The following is a 19,779-nucleotide window of genomic DNA, read 5'->3' on the forward strand; positions in this document are numbered from 1 at the left end:
CCAATAAGATTGGAGAAGGTGGATCTGCTCAAGTCTACAAGGTGACTCTGACAAGGCTGATGATTTCCCTTTTTTATTCCTTTCAATATTGCGATGGCAAATGACTGAATAAGGTTATGGAGATGAAGATTTCTATCTCACCATATGGGCTCGAAACAAGATTAAGGAGGGAGAGGTTAATAAGATTGTAGCTTCGACCCTGTTGGAAGAAATCCTACCAGATAGCCTTAAGGCATTTGTTGAGGTTGCTGAAAGATGTTTGCACAAGGAACCAAAGCAGAGGCCAACAATGGCTCAAATTGTGGTTCAACTTGAGTCTACGCTTGAGCTTCAGGAGAGTGGAAAAACTGCTGAACCAAATCACGTAGCACTTGTTGATAATGATGTCTGTCCAACTCCAACAAATGAACATATGATGTTCTTTGCAAACACTGCGCTATCAGCAGAAGCCTCTACAGACGTACATGTTGATACTTCTCCTCCTATTGAACAAACTAATCGATATCACTTTCTAGATGGAGAGAAGATTGGAGAGAACCAAAATCGTATAAGGGACGTTTTTGGACCTTGGATACACTGTGGAACAGGTTAAAATCATCCAGTAGAAAAGAAATTATCTTAGAATCAGGTATTAACTTGTTCCAAACACTTTCTATCATATTATAATTCTTCAAACCCATAATTAAAACACCAATCTGTATACTCCAAGCGTAAGATAGAAGTGTGCAATGATTTTGCAGAATTTGGTGAGGCAGACATAAGAGTGCCCAGTATGAGTTTAGCAAAGCTTGCGGCTGCTACCAATCTCCTTTCCTATTCCCATGAGATTGGAACAGGTGGATCAGCTCGAGTCTATAAGGTGACTCAGTCAAGGCTGATGATTTCCCTTTTTTATTCCTTTATGGAGTATATGACACTGGGAAATGAGTTTATTCTTCTCCAAACTAATTCTAATTTGAGTCTTCGTATAGGCTGTATTACCCAGAGGAAGGACAGTCGCAGTTAAGACATGGTTCAAAAATGAGATTCTCTCTTATACTGCTAGGATATTGCATTCATGGCAAAACATGTATGCTTTTGTATGAGTTTATGGAGAATGGAAGTTTAGATAGATATATATTTGGTTGGTGTTTTAGAATATAGAATCTAACATTTTTTTTCAATTTCAAATGGATGGGTAAATATAGAATCTAACATTTTTTTTTCTGTTTCTTGAATGTAATGGAACATTTGCACATAGAAGAAGAACGACGTCGTAGGTTTCATATGGTCAGATCGCTTCAAAGTCATTATTGGAATTGCTAAAGGAGTTATCTATCTTCGTCAAGAGGCAAGTCAGAAAATGATTTACAGGAATCTTAACCCAACCATTAAATTACTGGATAATGAGATGAATCCTAAAATTTCAGGCTTTGGCTTTGGCTTAGCCAAAATTATTGAAGATGACCACACACAAGTGTCCACCCGTATTATTGAGACCACGTACTATCATGATATATGTATCCTTTCTGAGCCCCGAATAACGATATTTTGTTTCTTTGATTTGTGTGTGCAGAGGTTATTTCTCACCAGTATTTTATATCAGAGATCAAGTTTCAGAAATGTTAGATGTCTACAGTTTTGGTGTATTGGTCTTGGAGATATTGAGTGGCAAGAGATATAGTAATAGAGAAAGGGAGAACCTCATTGGCAGTGTAAGCATAACTAACTTTCGTGATATTCTATGTATATATAATGTGGGTGCAATGCAAGTTCATCATGGACAGTAAGGATTGAGGTTATACAAATAGATGAATGGGAACAGCAAGTCGAACCACTGATGAAACATGAATAACTTTTTAAAATTTAATCCTACTTGCTGCCTTTAATTCACATATCATCATACTATACATACATGAAATAAAAGAGCAGAACTCAAGTGTGCAAATAGACAAATTGCACGTGTATATGACCGTGAATGCATGATGATATGATGAATATACATGCCTGGGAGCTTTGGGAAAGAAATAGAAATGTATTAGCGATGGTAGACACATACCTTGGAGGATATTTTTCAGCAGAAGAAGCACTGAGATGTATACAAGTATGTCTGTAGTGCACCCAATATGACCTGCAGCAGCGCCCAACAATGGCTTCTGCGCTGAGAATGTTGCTTGGAGAAGACTTATGGCTACAAGAGAAGATGGAACAGGCACAACGCCTTTCCAATTTCGTGACAAGCTGGTCATACCATGTCTCCTCTACTCCAAGCAATTGTCAGAGGTCTCAGTAGCTTCCAGTTAGAAGAATTAAGCTACTCTTTCACACTACGAATGCAACATGCATATCCTTTTTTCTATATTATCATATAAGATGATAGTTATTCGAAATTTAATTTCTTTTAAAATGTTACTCCATATTTATGTCTATTTTATACCATAATTTCATCAAGTGTTGTCTACCAAAGAACAAATAACAAATACTGTAAAAAATATGAATGAAGCCAAGCAACATATTACTGGAAGAGTTTTGCATCACCAGATTTGCTAGAAATGCTGAAGATGACCAAATACTGTTAGAAGGGTGATTGTTTTTTTATTTCTAACAAATACAAGTGTCATTAGTATCACTGTATCAGTGTTTTAATATGTATAAAGTTCATACGCTGCGGTGTCAGTTCCAGAGTATATGGAGAAGCCGAATTCAGCTGAACTAATTGGAATCACACCGAAGACTCCTGCGGGCTAGTGCACCACCGCACCACTAATTACATATTTTATCTATATAGAGTATATGAACATGATTGATTAAGTTTTAATTGTGATAATGTGAATGTTAATTTTGCGCTCATGGAATGTAAAAGTTAGAAAGAATAATGTTTTTATTTTAGAAAATACTTTAAACTGAGTGGAATGTTCACATAATTACGAGTACAAGTTTGTCCATACTTGATAATATCAATAAACATATTCTTTTTACTCTTTAAAATAAAACATCTTTATTATACTCTCTTTATTAAAATATTTAATTATATTTTCTGTTTTCATAATATACTCAATAACTTGTTTAAAATCATGTGTCATTTAAGAATATAGTCATCTTGAATAAAACCAGTAGATAGAATTCAACCAAAATTCTAGTAATGTTAATCAACATTTAGGCACGGGCTATACGTACCAATACAGATGCAAGTTTTTTCATGAAGCCAATATTTAGTCGTGCATGTTTCGAATTGTTGAAGACCTTGAAAGACTAATGAATAGGTCAATGAATTATAATTAGTAATGGCCTTTGGCTTCACTTAATTATGGAGATAACCAGTATAGTCAACTTAGTTTAATTAATTGGCATCGCAAACAAAATCCTTGTAATGATCAACTAACAAGTAGAGAAGTGGAGACGAGCAAAACAAATGACAAAGCTCATATTCTTGATGACACAAGTATTGGCAAACAGCATAACACGAAGTAAGAAAATAAAAACTAAATTAAGCTAATAACCGAAAGTGGCCATCTCAATGCATCCATCTACCCATTTTCATGGTTATCATTTTCCTTTTCTTGTGAGCTTGATGCTTGTCAGCTATCTTGCGCTTCCTCTTGGCATTGCGCATCGGATTCACAACAGCCATCACCTTCTCTGCTTGTTTCCTTTTGTCGCGCTTCTCCTTGATATTATTGCGTATTTGTCTGTAAACTTGAACAAATTTATGCTCTCCGATGATGCCTCTAATGCCATCCCGGACCTCTTGCGCTTGTTGTGTCAGATCATCTGACAAGAGTGAGAAAATCAGAATTTGATGCACAAAAGGTGGTCTCGAAACAGGTAAGCAACAGTAATAGTAGTAATTGATTCTACTTAACCCAAAATCTGATGAAGAGTTTATTTGTTAGTTATGTTCCCACTTTGTATCACTTGCAGATCATCTTATTTTAGGTTCAGACTGTAATCTATATTGTATGTGGGTGGGACAGAGCTAAAGAGTAGTTACCAGAAATAACTTGTCCAGTGAAACCTTCGCAGACTCTGTACAACGGCAATAACAGTTGATACGCAAAACTACGGCCATCATCAAAGCTTGCAGGTGAAGAATTCTCCCAAAAATGGAGTAGCTTTGGTGATATTGCTTTGTAAAACTCGAACACAATTTTCATCTGCAGGAATAAATAAATAAATAAATTATGCCATCAAGAGCGCTCATTCAAAAATTCTGTACATATGAACAAACCTGATTGGCCTCCATCTGAAAGGTAAGCTTCCCCAATCTCTGGAGAAAATAGGAAATAAATGGATGCTCGTTTTCATCATGTTGAACACCACCCTCAGAAATAAAAGATTGAAGCATCCTCTTCCCTTTTCTTGGATCGAGAATATCAAAAGCTTTAAGGAAGCATTCTTGCTCGGCACTATCAAGACTCGACCAGAAATTAGAAACATTATTCTTCAAGAAATCATGAAGTGCAGAAATTGAGAACTCGAGGTTTTGCTTGATAACATTGCCATTTTCATTATCATTTGATGGCACCCTCAGCTGACAGCAGAAAGAAACAGCTATATGGAAGAGTGTGCTCGGTTTCATGATATAGAATGCTTCTGCTCTGACTTTGCTCTTCTCTCTATTGGCCACTGCAGTGAAATAAGAAGACAGAATCTGGCATGCTATGTTTCGCAACCACAAATGAGGATGCAAGAGGAATTCACAGACGATTTCCCAGAAATCCTGTAAAAGACAAATATCAGAAGCTAAAAGATCTGTGTGATTGAACTTAGCATATAAGAAAGACTAAAGATCTATAAGAACGATGTCAACTCTTAGTTAAAATTCATTGAAAGCTACAAACAGATGAGACAGAGAGACGAGACGATAAGGTACGGATGGATTAGACCAAACAGCTAAGTTAGATGTACAAGAGTTAGCTGTGTAAGACCTGTATGGAAAGTGAATAGAAATTCAGCCCAATTGAAGAACATAATATATCCGTAAAAACATTCCCCAGAAAAAGTAAATAGTTACTCTGATTCTCAGCATTTTCATAAAACAGGAACAGTATTTGAAGTACGATGACAGATAGGATAGTGAGTTGTACCTCAAGCTCCTTATCAAGGAACAAGTTATGAAATTGAGTTAGGATCTTCTGCAACATAACCAACGAATAATATGCCTCCTTCCAGAACGGAATTACTAAAACATCTGATAAGTCTTGTTGAGTTGATGCTAAAGCAACGTGTGCAGACTGAAGAATATTTCTCATTGTTGGAAGTACTTTATTGAGGTGTACTTGAAAATTCTTTCCAATAACTTCCACTAATAAACCCAAAACCTGTCAAGCAAAATCCAATTATATTTAGAGATAATCAAGTGTAGCAAACATGGCCAAGGTCTAGAGTCCAATTAAACTTCACTGTTAGAGTAGAACCATGAACATTTGAAAGATAAAGATCACACTAAAATCAGATTTGGTACAAATTCACATGGCATGTTTTACGCTGTTAAAGATCTCTAAAATCATATTCATGAACCTCATGATTAAGTTTGACAGAGTTTTAATCCAGTATAAATATCATAAGCACCAATTCACATGTTCAAGAATAGCTAAACTATACATAACAAGTCAGCTATATGATAGAACTGGCTATGAAAACATAAGTGCATCAGCTTTTAACATCACAATTCACAACACAATATTAAGAACTGAGAAGAGTTCATCTCAACTACCACCTAAGAAAAAAATACTCCAATCTAACTTAAACCTAAACCTTGCTCCAGTAAACCTAACTTGTTGTCCAACGCAAACAAAGATTGCTAGGTAGGTAGGTTTAGGCACTTGATCCCAAGCTCCCCACCCACAAAAACCAGACTAATAACAAGATAATGAAAAATGGAAAACTATTGATTATCCAGCAAATATTATGCAGTAGTAAAAATACTCCCTCCATCCCTAAAAAATAGACAAGCTTGTAAATGGCATGAGTTTTAATATGCAATTGGTAAAGTAAGAGATATAAGAAAACGTAAGAGAGAGGGAGGAAAAAGGTAGTGGAAGGAGTGATAGTGAAATGTGGGGTCCACATCATAAATAATGGTACAAAAAGTAGAACTAAAAAACTTATTACATTGATTTTACCTGTGCTGCAGCACCCAATAGGTTCTGTTTTCCTCCAAGGTACAAAAACAGGCTATACTCGAGTACTGAGTGAAGAGAATGCGAGCTAACATGCCCAATGAGACACTTTATTGCAGCAGCAGACATCTTTCTAACATTTCTGTCGTCGTCATTTGCCAACGATTTGACCAAATATACAAACAGTGTTTGTGATTGGGCATCCACAACATTCTGCGGAAATTTTATAATAATGGTATAGAGCATCTCAAGGACAGCTTCCCTTCCACTCGAATGTTCATAACTGTAGGAAATATTGAAATTATGATTAAATAGAAATATTAGGGGGAAAAAAGACTAAAGTATTGGGAGTTGAGTAGTTTCACCTCAAATTTACAAGTAAGAAATCAAGATGTTCTTGCACGCGCTTCTGAGAAAGTTGGTAACCGAGTAAAAACTGAATCAAGATTTTACTACACTTTTTACGAATGGTCTTATCTTGTGTTTTTACCATTATCTCTGCAACAATCTGGACAAGAACATATATCTCGCTAACTACCAGCTTTCGGTGTATGATAGCCTTCAACAGTGAAAGGGCGACAAATGAGGGCCTTTTCGCAAAATCAACAAACAATGGAAATTGGATCAGCATATGCAACTGATCAGTAGAAAACGTGACTCTCTCACTTCGCAGAAGGGTTGTCAACAACTTCATACAGGACTCTATCAACTGACTGTTAACTTTAACAGATCCTTGAGCTATAACCAACAAAGAATTCTTTATCTTGTCAGCTTGACACTGAAGGGATGATAAAGGCAACCGCACTATCAGAGTAAAGCACCTAACTGCTGCTGTTATAATGTGTTCATACTTTGAGCTCAAACATTGACACAATAAACTTACAAAAGGATCAAGCATTGATAAAAGTTGTCCATCCTCTGCGCTTGGCTTCAGTTTCTTCAAGTAGTTATGCAGAACATCAAGAGCAAATACAGTTATCAAATGAGAAAATTGCTGATCGACATTCACTAATCTGTTACTTTCAATTGGTTGTATACTCTCAGCATCTCTACAAACCGCCCAGGAAATGGAACCATATCCCTGTACATTACCTTCATCTCCGAGGCCATCTTTAATGAGGCAATTCACAAATATGAACAGTTCCTTCTGCTCCACTGATGGATTACTTTCAATACCAGCAGATATGTGTCTTAACATGGTCTCCAATTTTATCTTGAGCTTTTGGTCATACTGCTTATGCAGATTAACTGTAACAGGGGAAAGAAGTTTCAAAGCATGGGTTTTGAAAGTGACATTCTGGGCAATCAATTTCAGAGTTTCATAAGATTTCTGCTTTCTAGTCTCTTTCATTTTGGAAGCAATCTTTTCAACCTCTTTCTCGTCAGAAACACCCCCAAGTATATCGTTCTGCACAACAATAAGGAGATCATCCAAGCAGTAATCCAACTTTCCGCAGATGGGACTCACGAGGAACTTAGACAGCAAGAAATTGAGTGTGTATCCTAGCACGTGTAATTCATAGCCTCTCTTCAGTATGCCCTTCAAGACGTTGACAATAAACTGCAAATACTCCAATCCTAGTTCCTTCAAGCAAGCTGACAGCGCAGACCTAGCCTCATCACGTACACTTTCGAGTCGATTTTTTAGGAAGTTTGAAATACGGTGAACAACAGTTGGAAGTTGAGAGTACATGATATCAGTGGGGAGCAATTTTAGAAGTTTTAGTACAACCAGGCAGATGTTAACATTAATACTGTCAGAAGCAGAGGCCAACAACTCCTGAACTTCGGGAAAAATATTTTGTTGCAAAGTCTCCTGTATGCTAGGTAGTAGTTCGTCATGAACAGTGATTCTCATCAGAGTTGTCTCCTGAAAATGGAAGCGATCAAGGATAGCACATACAAGTCGCAACAAAACTTTTTGCCTATCTGGTTTCAGTGCCATATAACGGAAACATCTGACTAGCAAGGCGTTGTACTGGTCCCAATTCATGCAACCAGATATTGATGCCAGGGCATTAACACAAGCACTTCTTATACTCTCATCCTTCCCATCTTGGGCATTAAAAAGCATGCTAAAGAGCAGTGGGACAAACACTTTGTAGGTGATGGCCTAGAATTTTGTAAACTTCAAAAGATTAGCGATATAACAATAAACAATTACACAACTAAGCATATCGTCAAGATGCTCGAGAAGCTTACCTTAGAAAGATAGACTGAACTGACAAAGTTGCTAAAACGAGCTAGTGCTCTTGCTCTCCTGTGTTTCTACATTAAGGGCAATGACAGAAGGCAAGGACATGATAAGTATTGCTCTAAGTTGAATACAAATATTTTTTTCAACGAATTACGAAAATGTGTTACCTGCAAGTGTACTATGTTATAGAAGAAATCTTGTTCAACATCATCACAACATAAGGCCCTATACGAATAAAGTTTTGCTTCCCTGGGAAGCTTCCGCACCATCTCAGAAAGAAATTCAATCCATATCTAAAACCAACAAATACATTTTAAATATAAAAAAAAAGTCGTTTCCAATAATTATATGCAAACAACCTGACTGGTGCGATGAGCTGATGAAACAAGATATCTATTCAAGAGGGTGGAAAATACTAATCCAGATAACACAATTAAGCCACACGGACATCTCAGACATGCAATTGGCAGGAGAGTATCCTAAAGTGGAACGGTGGAACCACTTGAGGGCTGGAATATATTAGTAAAAGAAACGTCAATAAAATAAACATCAGTACCTTTTTACGAGTGCCTTCCTTGTTCATTGCATTTCCCATGTGTTTCAACAAAAAATTGTTTATCATTTTCCGGATACTAGCTCTAGACCACATTTGGTTAGATTCTAGAGATCCATTTAGGATCTTGCCAGAAAATTCAACGAAGGAAAGCAATAACTGGTATGCACTTTGCCGTAATACCGTTTCTTCGGATGACATATCATTTACTGCAAGAGCCAGGATTGACAATGCATGCTTTTCCTCAATGGTATAAAAGAACTCCACATTAACCTCCTCATAAGGAGAGAGGACAGTGCCATCATGGTCAAGACCATTCATCACTTCTGCAGCGGCTTTGCATAGCTTACAAAGAATTTTTGCCTGCACACAACATAGGAGAGGCTTATTTTTATTTTTCTTCCCTGATAAGGACTAGATATTATTTACAGGAGTTATGAAGAGGCTTGTATTACCAACGGTACCAAAGAAGCATCATTGGAAGCAACAGCATTAAGGACATTGCATGTATGCATACGAACATCCATATCAGCTGAAATAAGAAGCGAGGAAAGTGAAGTCCAAATCTTTTTACTTATTGCACTGTCCAGGACCGTCACCACTCTGCCAATGATTTCCAACACATGGACACAAGTATCTGCAAGTGCAAAAATATTTGGTTGGTAAATAATTCAAAAATAATCATTCCTTTGAAGAATAAAATGGTGAAGAGGCTAACCAGAATTGAGGCGTTCCTTTGTAAGAAATTGGAGCAATATATCAATAAATAATTTAGCATCTGATGGTTCCTTCACATACACTGACAACAAGCGAAAGATGGTGATATCTCTTTTTTCCAGGAATTTGAGCAACCGCCTACAAACAAAAGAGGTAAAAGGGAATATAGAATATTAACAGAAAATTCATACATACATAGAAATTTCCCCTATATATTTGGACACTCTCAGATCTCTGTTGTGAGAATCCAATTGTATTCAGAAACAAATTCCACAATGAGATAAAATATGGAGCACATGAGATAAAAAAAATTTGCATGTCATAGCATCAAGGGGAGAGGCCAATCTCAAGTCAATCTCAATGAACACCAACACATATTTTTGTTGCGGTGTGTGTGTGGGGGGGGGGGGGGGGGTGAGGGGCTTCCACTATCCACTGATGGAGTTTTAGAAATGGGGAAAGGATTACCTCTCAGTCGCATTTTCTTTGATGAAAATACAATGCAAGCCACTGATGAGCTTATCGAGATGAGGAAGTATTACTGTTTTGACTGTGACATCTGGACCATCCAGGGCTTTATCAAGCTTCAACAAGTTCTTAGTGAACTTCAAGATACAAGACAAGACGGGTTCTGAAGCTAGTGGAACACTAAGCATAGAGAAAATGTTGGGTACCAGATTCTCCACCTTAGATAGTAGTGGAACAAGTCTGTAACTTTTACTCATTGCAAGAAAACAATAGAACATTGAACTTGGCTTTTTCTTATCATGACATTCCTTCTTAAAATTAGCAACCAAAGGTTTTACTGATGAGAAGAACACGTCCCAAAACACACTTCCAAAATTATGATCATCATATTTACTAAGAACAGTATATATGACCTTAAGGCTCAAGGACATCAACACCATGATTTGCATTCTCTCCTGCAAATGAGCAAAATATATAGATTAATTCGTTTCCAACTGACAGCAACTGAGCTAACAGGTGGATAAAATATTCGTATACGACATCAATGAAAGTTATTTGCTGGATTCAAGGATAGTCCAGAAAATAACTGGATATTCACAAGAAAAAATTATAAGTATTTAATAAGGGGTAACCCGTAACCATGAAAAAATGAAATTTTTCATCCAAGTTACTTCAGAAATCATACAGGTCTAACCTACACACACGATACAGGAATCCGAGCATCATTACCAGTTACACACAGCAATGTGGCATAAAATTATTCCTGTTATGTCGTAAATGAATCTAGTGTATCATGACTATAATACCATGTTGACCGGGTTGCTTCCAATTTATACGAGAAATACAGGCACATTAATACATTGTGCAGAAAATATGGATAAACTTTATCTACAGCTTTTATATTTTTCACCAACATAAAGTAATTCCTAATGTAAAATGCATATGCCGACAAGAAAATAGGAAAGAAATGCTGACATCAGGCAGATCAGTCCATATCTTTACCATCTGAGAAAAGAGAAATATGAACAAGAAAAGCTCATCTATCCACTTCCACGGCAGAGTATTACCTTGTTCTTATCCTCCACTGCGTCATTGTCATGCACCCCCAAATCTAAGCTAGACGAGTCCTCTACAGGAGATTTATCACGTGTTTTACAGCCAAGAACTGATGAGCAGCTCAATGATATGAGGACAACACAGTTAATCAGTATATTAAGGAAGGGCTTAATGCGAGATTCATCAAAAACTGCCAAAATATCTTCAACAACATGCAGGAAACCAAATTTCTTCTTCCACGATAGGGTTTCTATGGCAGTTGATGTTAAAAGATTCAGGATATCAGGTTCATCAACCTCAAATTGATGACTTTTGAATGATGCCCAACAAGTTTTGCTCATTTCATCAGGCAGCAGGGGCTTAACTAATAGCCAGAAGAAAAGAGGAAGCTCGTCAAGATCAAGCTCAGCTAAAAAGCCCAAAACTGCCTTTCGATATGCCTTTGCATTCTGAAAAGGTAAGGCACCTCATTTAGAATAAGATCAGATAAGAGACAATTTAAAATTAAAATCTGACAAAGTAAGAGAGTATGCCAAGAAATGAGTATCCATCATCCAAGTTCTAGATACAATACCTTCTGGGTAGTAAGCATCTTCAAATTTCTAACTTTTGGTATGAGTATCCGTACGACTATAGGCACAAGATAAGCTCTATGTCGCTCATCAACAGAATCCACCGAAATCCTGGATAAGCTCCACCTAGCAAGCACATCCCGCATATTTTTTAAATTGATAAGATTTTTCAGATTCTCACTGTATGCAAGTAAAAAGTCATCCTTCCAGTTCAGTAAGCAGTCAAGAACTTTTGTCTGTATATCAGCATCATTTTGGTCAAGAAGCCTGCAGTACCAATATAAAGCTTAAGCCAAACACAGAAGATAAAAAGAAATGTGAGGAAAAACAAAATAATAGTACTAATTTAGCAACTGCAGCAGCTTGTCAAACCAACCTATGCATAAGTACATCTCTCAGAAATCGGCCTTGATAGAGAGACCTAGGATTATGCATCAATCTGAACAAAATTAACCACTCTTTAAGAACTCCCTTCCATTCTTTCCCTTTACGATCCAGTGTATATGATTCAACACTGCAAATTTTCAAAACATCAAAGTACACATGGTCAACTATGATAATTTCACACAAACAAGAAGAAACAGAAATATATTAAGCATAAAAGCACCTGGTGGCTTCTTCACCATTGTAACCCAGATATTTAAGAAACAAAGGTACTATTTGTTGAGAGTGAGATTCAGCTATTACAGGAACTTTCTGTAAAGATTGAATTAAGAGGGACAAGATTGTTGCACGGGGAGTACTGTCAAATACAACAACGATATCGGAGTTGAAGCATCCAACCAAACCTACATTGTCAACACAAAGTCCAGATTTATAGTGACGCAAGCACAGAGGTAAAAGCAGGTATTGAGGACAAAATATGTTTCCAGAAAACATTTACCAGATTCCTCCACAGAGTCATTATAATCTCTGTCATGTTGACAATGAGATGCTAGAAAATCACAGTGACACTGTTCAAGATAATTAATAAATCTGTCCCACACAATTCCAAAATATTGGCCAACAAGGACAGTGAGGCACTCTAAAGCTGGATCCCAGAAACAGCTAAATCGGTTATGAAGTATGCCCAATATTCCATTTAAAGCGGCCAAGATATATTCATCGGCAACTCTATGATCACTCAGATTCGTCTGTAATTGAGAAATTAGGAGAATAACTCTACGGCTTGTTGCGACTGAAAGAGCGGTCTCTTCAACAGATCTGAGTAGGTTGAGAACCTAGGTTTCAAAAAAACTATTAATATCACATCTGACACATGATACTGCAGGTAAGGCATAAAACTATGTAAAAAAAATATTACATTGTTATGGCAGCAATACTCTAGATTCGTCTCAACATCATCAATTTCTGAATTATTTTCAACAGTATGATTCTTAGCTGAATCTTTATCATGCACGGATTCATAATGGCACAGTATGCGCAGGGTTGAAAGGCGGATCTCTCTGCACTCATGGCTCAGATTTTCAGAGAATATGCGTAGAGCATCCAAGGACTCTCCAGCTATAGACTCCGAAAGACGAAATTGACATTTCCTAGGTGATGCACTGAAAGACCAAAATACAGTGCCATTGTCAAGGACTAGGGCAAAGGTGTTATATATTTAGGAAAACATAGACAAAAAAAATATGAGGTAAATAATAGCTTACCAGAAGACTGAATCCAATATATCTGCCACAGCAGATAAGACGTGAGGTGACAGCTTATATCTTTTTGCAAGATCCAGGAACTTTAACATTGCAGACTCTTCAGGATCAATACCCCTCCTAGACACCAACTTGTTATAAGAACGCAAGGCAGCCCCGAGTAAGCAATACCAAGTATCTTGCTGAAAGCCTGCCTCTACAAAAATATCACATTTGTATGTATGAATACAAAAAATCATATACAAAAAAACTGATCAATAGAAGAACTTTCTAGAAACGAATTGACAAACAGCCTACGGTGTACTCAAGGGTAGGGTCATCGAATTGGGTATCCGAGGGTACCAGATCCAAAAAATCGGGTATCCAATCCCGAAATTTCCCTAAATTTTATACCCGACATCCGATCCGAAACTTAATTCGGGTATCCAAATTACCCATAAAATTTTACAACTACCACTACAACTTTAAGGAACAAAAATTTTCATATAAATGATGATTTGAATTCAAAGCACAATTAAATTACGAAAAAAATTATAAACTCCTTGAAAGAGGGCGGCTATTTTATAGCTAAAAACATGACTGATATTTTCTTCTTTATATTGATAATTGATAGTATAGCTATTTTCATTTTTTAAACTGAACATCCAAATTGGCAAGCCGAGAATGCAGTTGCTTGGAGCTTCCTATTCTCTCCCTTATTTCCTCTTTTCTCTCTCTCTCTCTCTCTCTCTCTCTCTCTCTCTCTCGTATTCCAAAACAATGGCAGGTCTTGAAATCAAAATCCTAGTTCTGACGCGGAGGCAAAGTCATCCAAGCAAATAATCATGAAAACAGTAAAGGGACAGAAGATGTGTGAAAAGGTTAGGACTACTGAGTGTACACTGTAAGGGATTGTCAAATGCACTAAATTGAATTAAGTATTGTTAATTTAATTGGGTTTGGGGTATCAATCGGGTAATCGGGTAACCCAAAATCCAAAGAAGTTAATACCCGATGCCCGAAATTGCGGGTATCAGGTTTCAAATACCCCCGATGATTTTTGGATTGGGTCAGGTAATACCTGATATCCAGTTGGACACCCCTACAGGATTGTGATGTAGAATACAAAACTCTTGTACAAAAAAAGAGTAATAATTTTAGACCTAAAGAGATCACTCCACAAAACAATACAAAACTCTTTGAACATAAATTCCTGCATTTTAAGGACTATAAAATGCCAACATGAATAACATTATTAAGCATCAGATAATGACTTACTAGATTCCACCATTAGAAGTTTGTCAATTGCACTTATCAACTCCATTAGTACAGATGAATTTTCTTGGACATCTGCAAAATGAGAATAGCAGCCAATAACAGCCCATAAGACAGCCAACTTATTCCGTTGGGCAGGAAATAATTTTCCTTCCACAGAATTACTGATTTCTCCGATCCAGTAATGAAGAGTCTCTTCAAAAAACACAAAAATTCTTGAGAACTTCTCCTTGGATTTCCCATCCCAAAAGCAGCAGTTGTTCACTTCCACTTTCTCACAGAACTTCATCAGTATATACATGACCTCTTCGTCATATATTTCTATTAAATTAGTGAACGCACTGCAATAAAATAAAAATCATATAAACAATGCAAAAGGAATGAAGATTAATACATCTATCAAAGTAATGAAAAACAGGTAGCTGGTAAATTACCACATTATATTAGTTCCAAAGACATGATAAATACTGGGATCCTTCATGAGAAGATCCCCAAGGAAAGTCAGTAAACTGTAGGGAAACATCCGTGTGAGTCTCACAAAGAGAAGAGAACGAAGAATAAAATTGTTGAATTTTAAAGATAAGTTTGAAAGCAATACCTTCGACTTCTTATATTGAACACTGATTCCCACTGTACAGAAACCAGCAGCAAAGCAGGCATATTCTTAGAATCAGAGAGACAACCAATGACACAAAGCATTAGTTTCAGGACTTTTTCAATAACTTCAGAGTGTAGGTCCATTTTCTTCATTGTAGGAGGACAAACAACAAAAGTTTCCACAAGCTGGTCGACAAGTTTGACCAAGGGTTCAAAATCTGCACAGAACAAAACTTCAATTATAATAGAATCAGTAAATGGACATAAGAAATAACATAAGCCACTTGAGGCCCACCTGTGATTTTCCCAAGATGACCCTTTTGCAAAATAGAAGTAAGCAGGGCCAAAAGACGAGTCAGGTGCATAGAGTTCTCGTTTGTCAAAGATTCTATTATCTTTTCTGACAAGTATTTCCATATGAAAGAAAATTCGCCTGGATCTAGCTCCGCACAAAGTCTCTCGAAGGTTAGAATAAGAACTTCAAGAACCGGTCTTGAATCTGCATATCCGCAATATATTCAGGAATAAATGAAGGGATTAAAAAGTAAGGGGAAAAGGAATGGTAAGTTTATAGGATGTTATAAGATAATGTAATGGCAAGACCATGGGAGATCAAACTACACCTCATAGCTTCAAAGCTTAAACTGTGTATCTATATTGTTTGACAATCAGAATTATGGAGTTATACAGTGTACTTGTTTTCATTTATATCTGTGCAATGCCAAGTCTTACAGCATAACATCGTGATAAATGCCACTGTATTTATAACGGATGGCGCATGACCAAATTTTTATGTCTCTAATGAGTATTTAATAATAATGTTCTGTAATTTTAAATGCTAAACAACTTCAAGGAACTCATTCAAAATGACAGCTCACTCAACCAAATAGTTGAAACCAAGAAGCACAAGAGCATACAATACAAGTAAAAACAACCTTTAAAGTCTTGGCCATCGATAGCGAAGATAGATTCATCAACCAGAAGTGGTAACAATATCTCGGCCCTCGAGTGCAATCTCGACGAGATGATTCTCATAGCATGAGATAGTAGAGCACTAACACCAGATTTCCTCACTACCGATGGTTCCTCAACAACTTCAGCCATAAGTTTCTGAACACCTGCCCAACATTTATAAAAAAAATCCAAAAGAATATGAGAAGAGCCAATACATAGAATTACTAAAAAGCACACAAAGTTGGCCAACCTTATATTTTAAAGGGAATGATAATCATCAAGACATAAATGAATGCACTAGCATGGATATCACATAGGAGCTAATCAATAGTTGGAGGTATTCTTCACAGATATGTTAAAATAACAAAATACCCTTTGAAAAAAAAAATCATACCTCTCTTTAGTTGCTCAATTGACGCTTTCCTAAGCAAATATGACACTGACTCAGCCATAAATTCACGAACATAATCCTTAGGGTAGTATCTTAAATTTATCATGACACTGCAGAAGAGAACAATAGGAAGATGAAAAAATAAGACAAGAAATGAAAATGTTAAGCATATATGAAAACCAACAATAACCATTTATGGATACAACAGACTCCTATTTGATGAAAATAGTCCCAAAAAATAATATCATCCTTATGACATCCATAGGCAACCCATAAACATAGACATCCATGGATACAACAGACTCCTATTTGGTTCTCATATATTAAATTAGTATATCTTAAGTCAATTCAGAGCTGAATGATTAATTAAATAAAATCAAATTTAACACCATCATTATGTCATGTTTTAGACAAAGACTTCAGAGTTGAATGAGCAATTAAATAATACTATCAACTTTTAAAACCACCAATACAAACAATGCTACCTTAGAATATCACCAACATCTTTTATAAGATACTTCTCCAGGTACATTATTATGTATGACCATGATGTGAATATCTGCATCAACAACAGCAATTTCATACAATATTTCCAGAATAAGGAAAATAAATGAAGAACCAAAGATACATGAAAGCACTCTTGGACCTGCTCAATTAGTTCTGGATCCTTATCAGCACCACTTTTAAGAAGCACTTTCAAAGAATCAATAATTTTTGAAAGAAATCTGCAGAGAAGATAAGATATAATTAATGTGAACATATTGAAAAACAGTGTAAATGGAGGCAAACAAAGTAAAAAACTGAACATGCAGTTGGGGTAGACATAGGCAGACCAGGAACATGAGTTGTTTCCCAGCCACCACACACACCCCAACTCATGCTCTCTAGAGTTTCCAATAAATATTATTCAACATATGATTTTCCTCATCAAAAACTTATATCTTGGGGTACTAATCATGGTGCAAAGCATGTTTTGTTGACAGTACAAAAGCATGTTTAAGCATGACTAAACTATTTAAAAGTAATCTCATCTAGAGCACATTACAATGAGATGAATTGATTTTAAAAGATTGAGAAGCAGAAAATAAAAGTGAAAGAGAACTTACTCTGTAAAATCGTCCAAGAGATCTCTAGATAAAGCAGAAATCAGCCTAGCACACACAAAACAAGTGCCACCAAAAAAATGTAAGGTTGTTGTAAATAACTAAAATGTAAGGAGGACCGAAACCATCAAAAGTAAAGCTACACCATACTATGAAGGCGTGAATATGATCAAGTTACATACTTCAAGGTTCAAGCACAAGAACTCGGACTAATTACTACAATTAACATAAGCATTAAAAAATAGCAGTATGGACTGAGAGGCAAATCATGCTCAGTTGACTATAAGAAAGAATGAAACCTTATTTCCCCTCCTCGAGTACTATGTTTAGTTCATGCAATAGCTCCGATAAATAAGTGTACCTTAGTATTGGCTCAAGTGAAAGTCTCCCTTTCATATTTAATCGAGACAGAAGGCTTTTCATAATCCGTTTTTTGTGCAAGATAATTTGGGGAAGTGTCTGTACCAGAGGAAAAAACTCCTCATAAAATGATATAAAATCCCTAGCAGTGTTAAGCTCCTGTGTGTCATAAAAAAGGTTACTGAATAAGGACATCAAACACTAAGTCCATACTGCATGCTTATAAAGAAAAAACTAATATCAACTGGTACAATTTGAATTTGAAGGATGTGGCAGGAAAAAAATTTCCAGAAGGACTGCAGTCTGGACTCTAAAAGAAGAGAGAAGTGCTTATATCTAATACGGTTTAGGGTTTAGAGTTTAGCACTAAATGGAAAACAAAAACAGGCAAGAAAGAGATCATGCATAGAAGTGGAGATGATATATTTCATGCGAACAACAAAGTGGTTATATGGTAGCAAACAATTTGAAGGATGTGGAAGGAAAAAGAATGCAGTCTGGACACTAAATGAAGGAAGAATTAGTTGTAGCTTAACGATCACATTTTGCTAATGGCAGACACTAGACAGTGCAATCAGATTCACATCCATTAAAAAAACAAGCAGGGTTAATTATAGTCCAGTTTCTATAGCAGCCTTTTACAATTTTGAAAGACTACATACACAGGAAATATAAAAAGTTTGAAAGATTAGACATAAAGTTGAAATTTTTATAAGGTTAGGATAGATTTGCAAATGTTGTAAGAGGTTGGGCAGAAATTAGCCTTAAATAGGACAAGTAAATTTGATCCATGCCAAATTTCAGGTTTCAAAAGCTAGTTTTCAATCGAAAGGGTCATCACTAAACTAAAAGTAAAAAACAAATGAAGAGATAAAGCTGAGTACTCTGTATTCAATAAGACAATCCCGGAAAAAAGAGGAGCCTTCCGAGGGTTCAGCTTTCAATGGGTCTAGACTTCGGTACACATCTATGTCAATTTCCTCAACCCTTTGTGAAAACGTCTTGAACTGTAGAATGGTATCAGGATGTAAGAAAAAAAAAACATAAACACACAGACAGAAGCGATTCGTTTAAACTTACGATGAAGCGGCGGCCGGTGCATTTTTTTAGAGACTTAATCGAAGTCGACATGCTTTTTAAGCCGATAATTTTTGCCGGATTTAGAAGGGTCCGACGGCGGGAAGATGAAGATGAGGGGCGGCAGCGGATATGTTTACGAGAAAGATTGCGTGAATATATAGTCCATCCAAATTCCTCTAATATGATGGGCTTCTATTCTATTGACTTTGATTAGCCCATTATATTATTACGGAGTACAGTAGTTTTTAACTTTTTATCGTTTTTTTATGAAATAAATAAATTAGGTAAACCGTGGATTTTGTCCCATTTTTTGGGAGATTTATCCAAAAATATCCCACCGTTTTTTTGATCTAATATTACAACACAACACCATTGATGTAATCACACAACGAGTACAGAAACATAAAACTTAAAAACCATAATACGATTCGTTTAAACTTTCTACCCGTGCATTTATTTAGAGACTTTACTTAAATCGCCGATTTGTAGATGAAAAAACCAACACAGCACTAACTGCTTCGACACAACGTACATGGGCTTTTCGTAGACAGCATTCTTCCTAAGGCCTAAGCCCAATCCGAGACCCACTTCTTCAAATATCAATAGATTTTGTTGACCCTAAAAACATCTCTATCAAGAAAAATAAATAATAGAGTACATTATTTATTTATTTTCTTAAAAAATGAGATATAGCCTTCTAACGAATAATAACAAATTCCAAAACAAAAAT

General features: G+C 36.3%; 1 protein-coding gene across 1 annotated transcript; it reads right to left on the reverse strand.

Moving 5' to 3' along the window:
* Nucleotides 1-3,390: 3,390 nt before the first annotated feature.
* LOC125207106 (uncharacterized) lies at nucleotides 3,391-19,208 on the reverse strand. Its single transcript, XM_048106322.2, has 31 exons — nucleotides 19,050-19,208; nucleotides 18,854-18,976; nucleotides 17,971-18,128; nucleotides 17,613-17,657; nucleotides 17,153-17,231; nucleotides 16,992-17,065; nucleotides 16,510-16,616; nucleotides 16,097-16,279; nucleotides 15,457-15,660; nucleotides 15,163-15,379; nucleotides 14,999-15,073; nucleotides 14,568-14,905; nucleotides 13,314-13,506; nucleotides 12,968-13,211; nucleotides 12,548-12,884; nucleotides 12,272-12,452; nucleotides 12,041-12,178; nucleotides 11,667-11,931; nucleotides 11,104-11,541; nucleotides 10,037-10,491; nucleotides 9,570-9,706; nucleotides 9,307-9,488; nucleotides 8,855-9,214; nucleotides 8,466-8,591; nucleotides 8,304-8,369; nucleotides 6,467-8,214; nucleotides 6,105-6,384; nucleotides 5,067-5,300; nucleotides 4,208-4,699; nucleotides 3,971-4,133; nucleotides 3,391-3,750 (listed from the first exon to the last, which is right to left on the reverse strand). The coding sequence occupies exons 1-31, from the start codon at nucleotides 19,098-19,100 to the stop codon at nucleotides 3,494-3,496; spliced, it is 7,950 nt and encodes a 2,649-aa protein (XP_047962279.1). The 5' UTR covers nucleotides 19,101-19,208; the 3' UTR covers nucleotides 3,391-3,493.
* Between the last annotated feature and the right edge of the window lie 571 nt (nucleotides 19,209-19,779).

The sequence above is a fragment of the Salvia hispanica genome, chromosome 6 (genome assembly GCF_029641045.1).
Source record: "Salvia hispanica isolate PSC_SH4W2 chromosome 6, Shi_PSC_v1, whole genome shotgun sequence".
NCBI classification, from domain to species: Eukaryota; Viridiplantae; Streptophyta; class Magnoliopsida; order Lamiales; family Lamiaceae; genus Salvia; species Salvia hispanica.

What these genes read in the sequence shown, in the direction of transcription:
- LOC125207106 (XM_048106322.2), bottom strand. Translation starts at nt 19,100, where the DNA reads ATGTCGACTTCGATTAAGTCTCTAAAAAAATGCACCGGCCGCCGCTTC. An exon ending in ATATTGGATTCAGTCTTCTG is followed by an intron (nt 13,212 to 13,313) that starts GTAAGCTATTAT and finishes TTGGTCTTTCAG; the next exon opens with TGCATCACCTAGGAAATGTC. An exon ending in ATGCTTCTTTGGTACCGTTG is followed by an intron (nt 9,215 to 9,306) that starts GTAATACAAGCC and finishes TGTTGTGTGCAG; the next exon opens with GCAAAAATTCTTTGTAAGCT.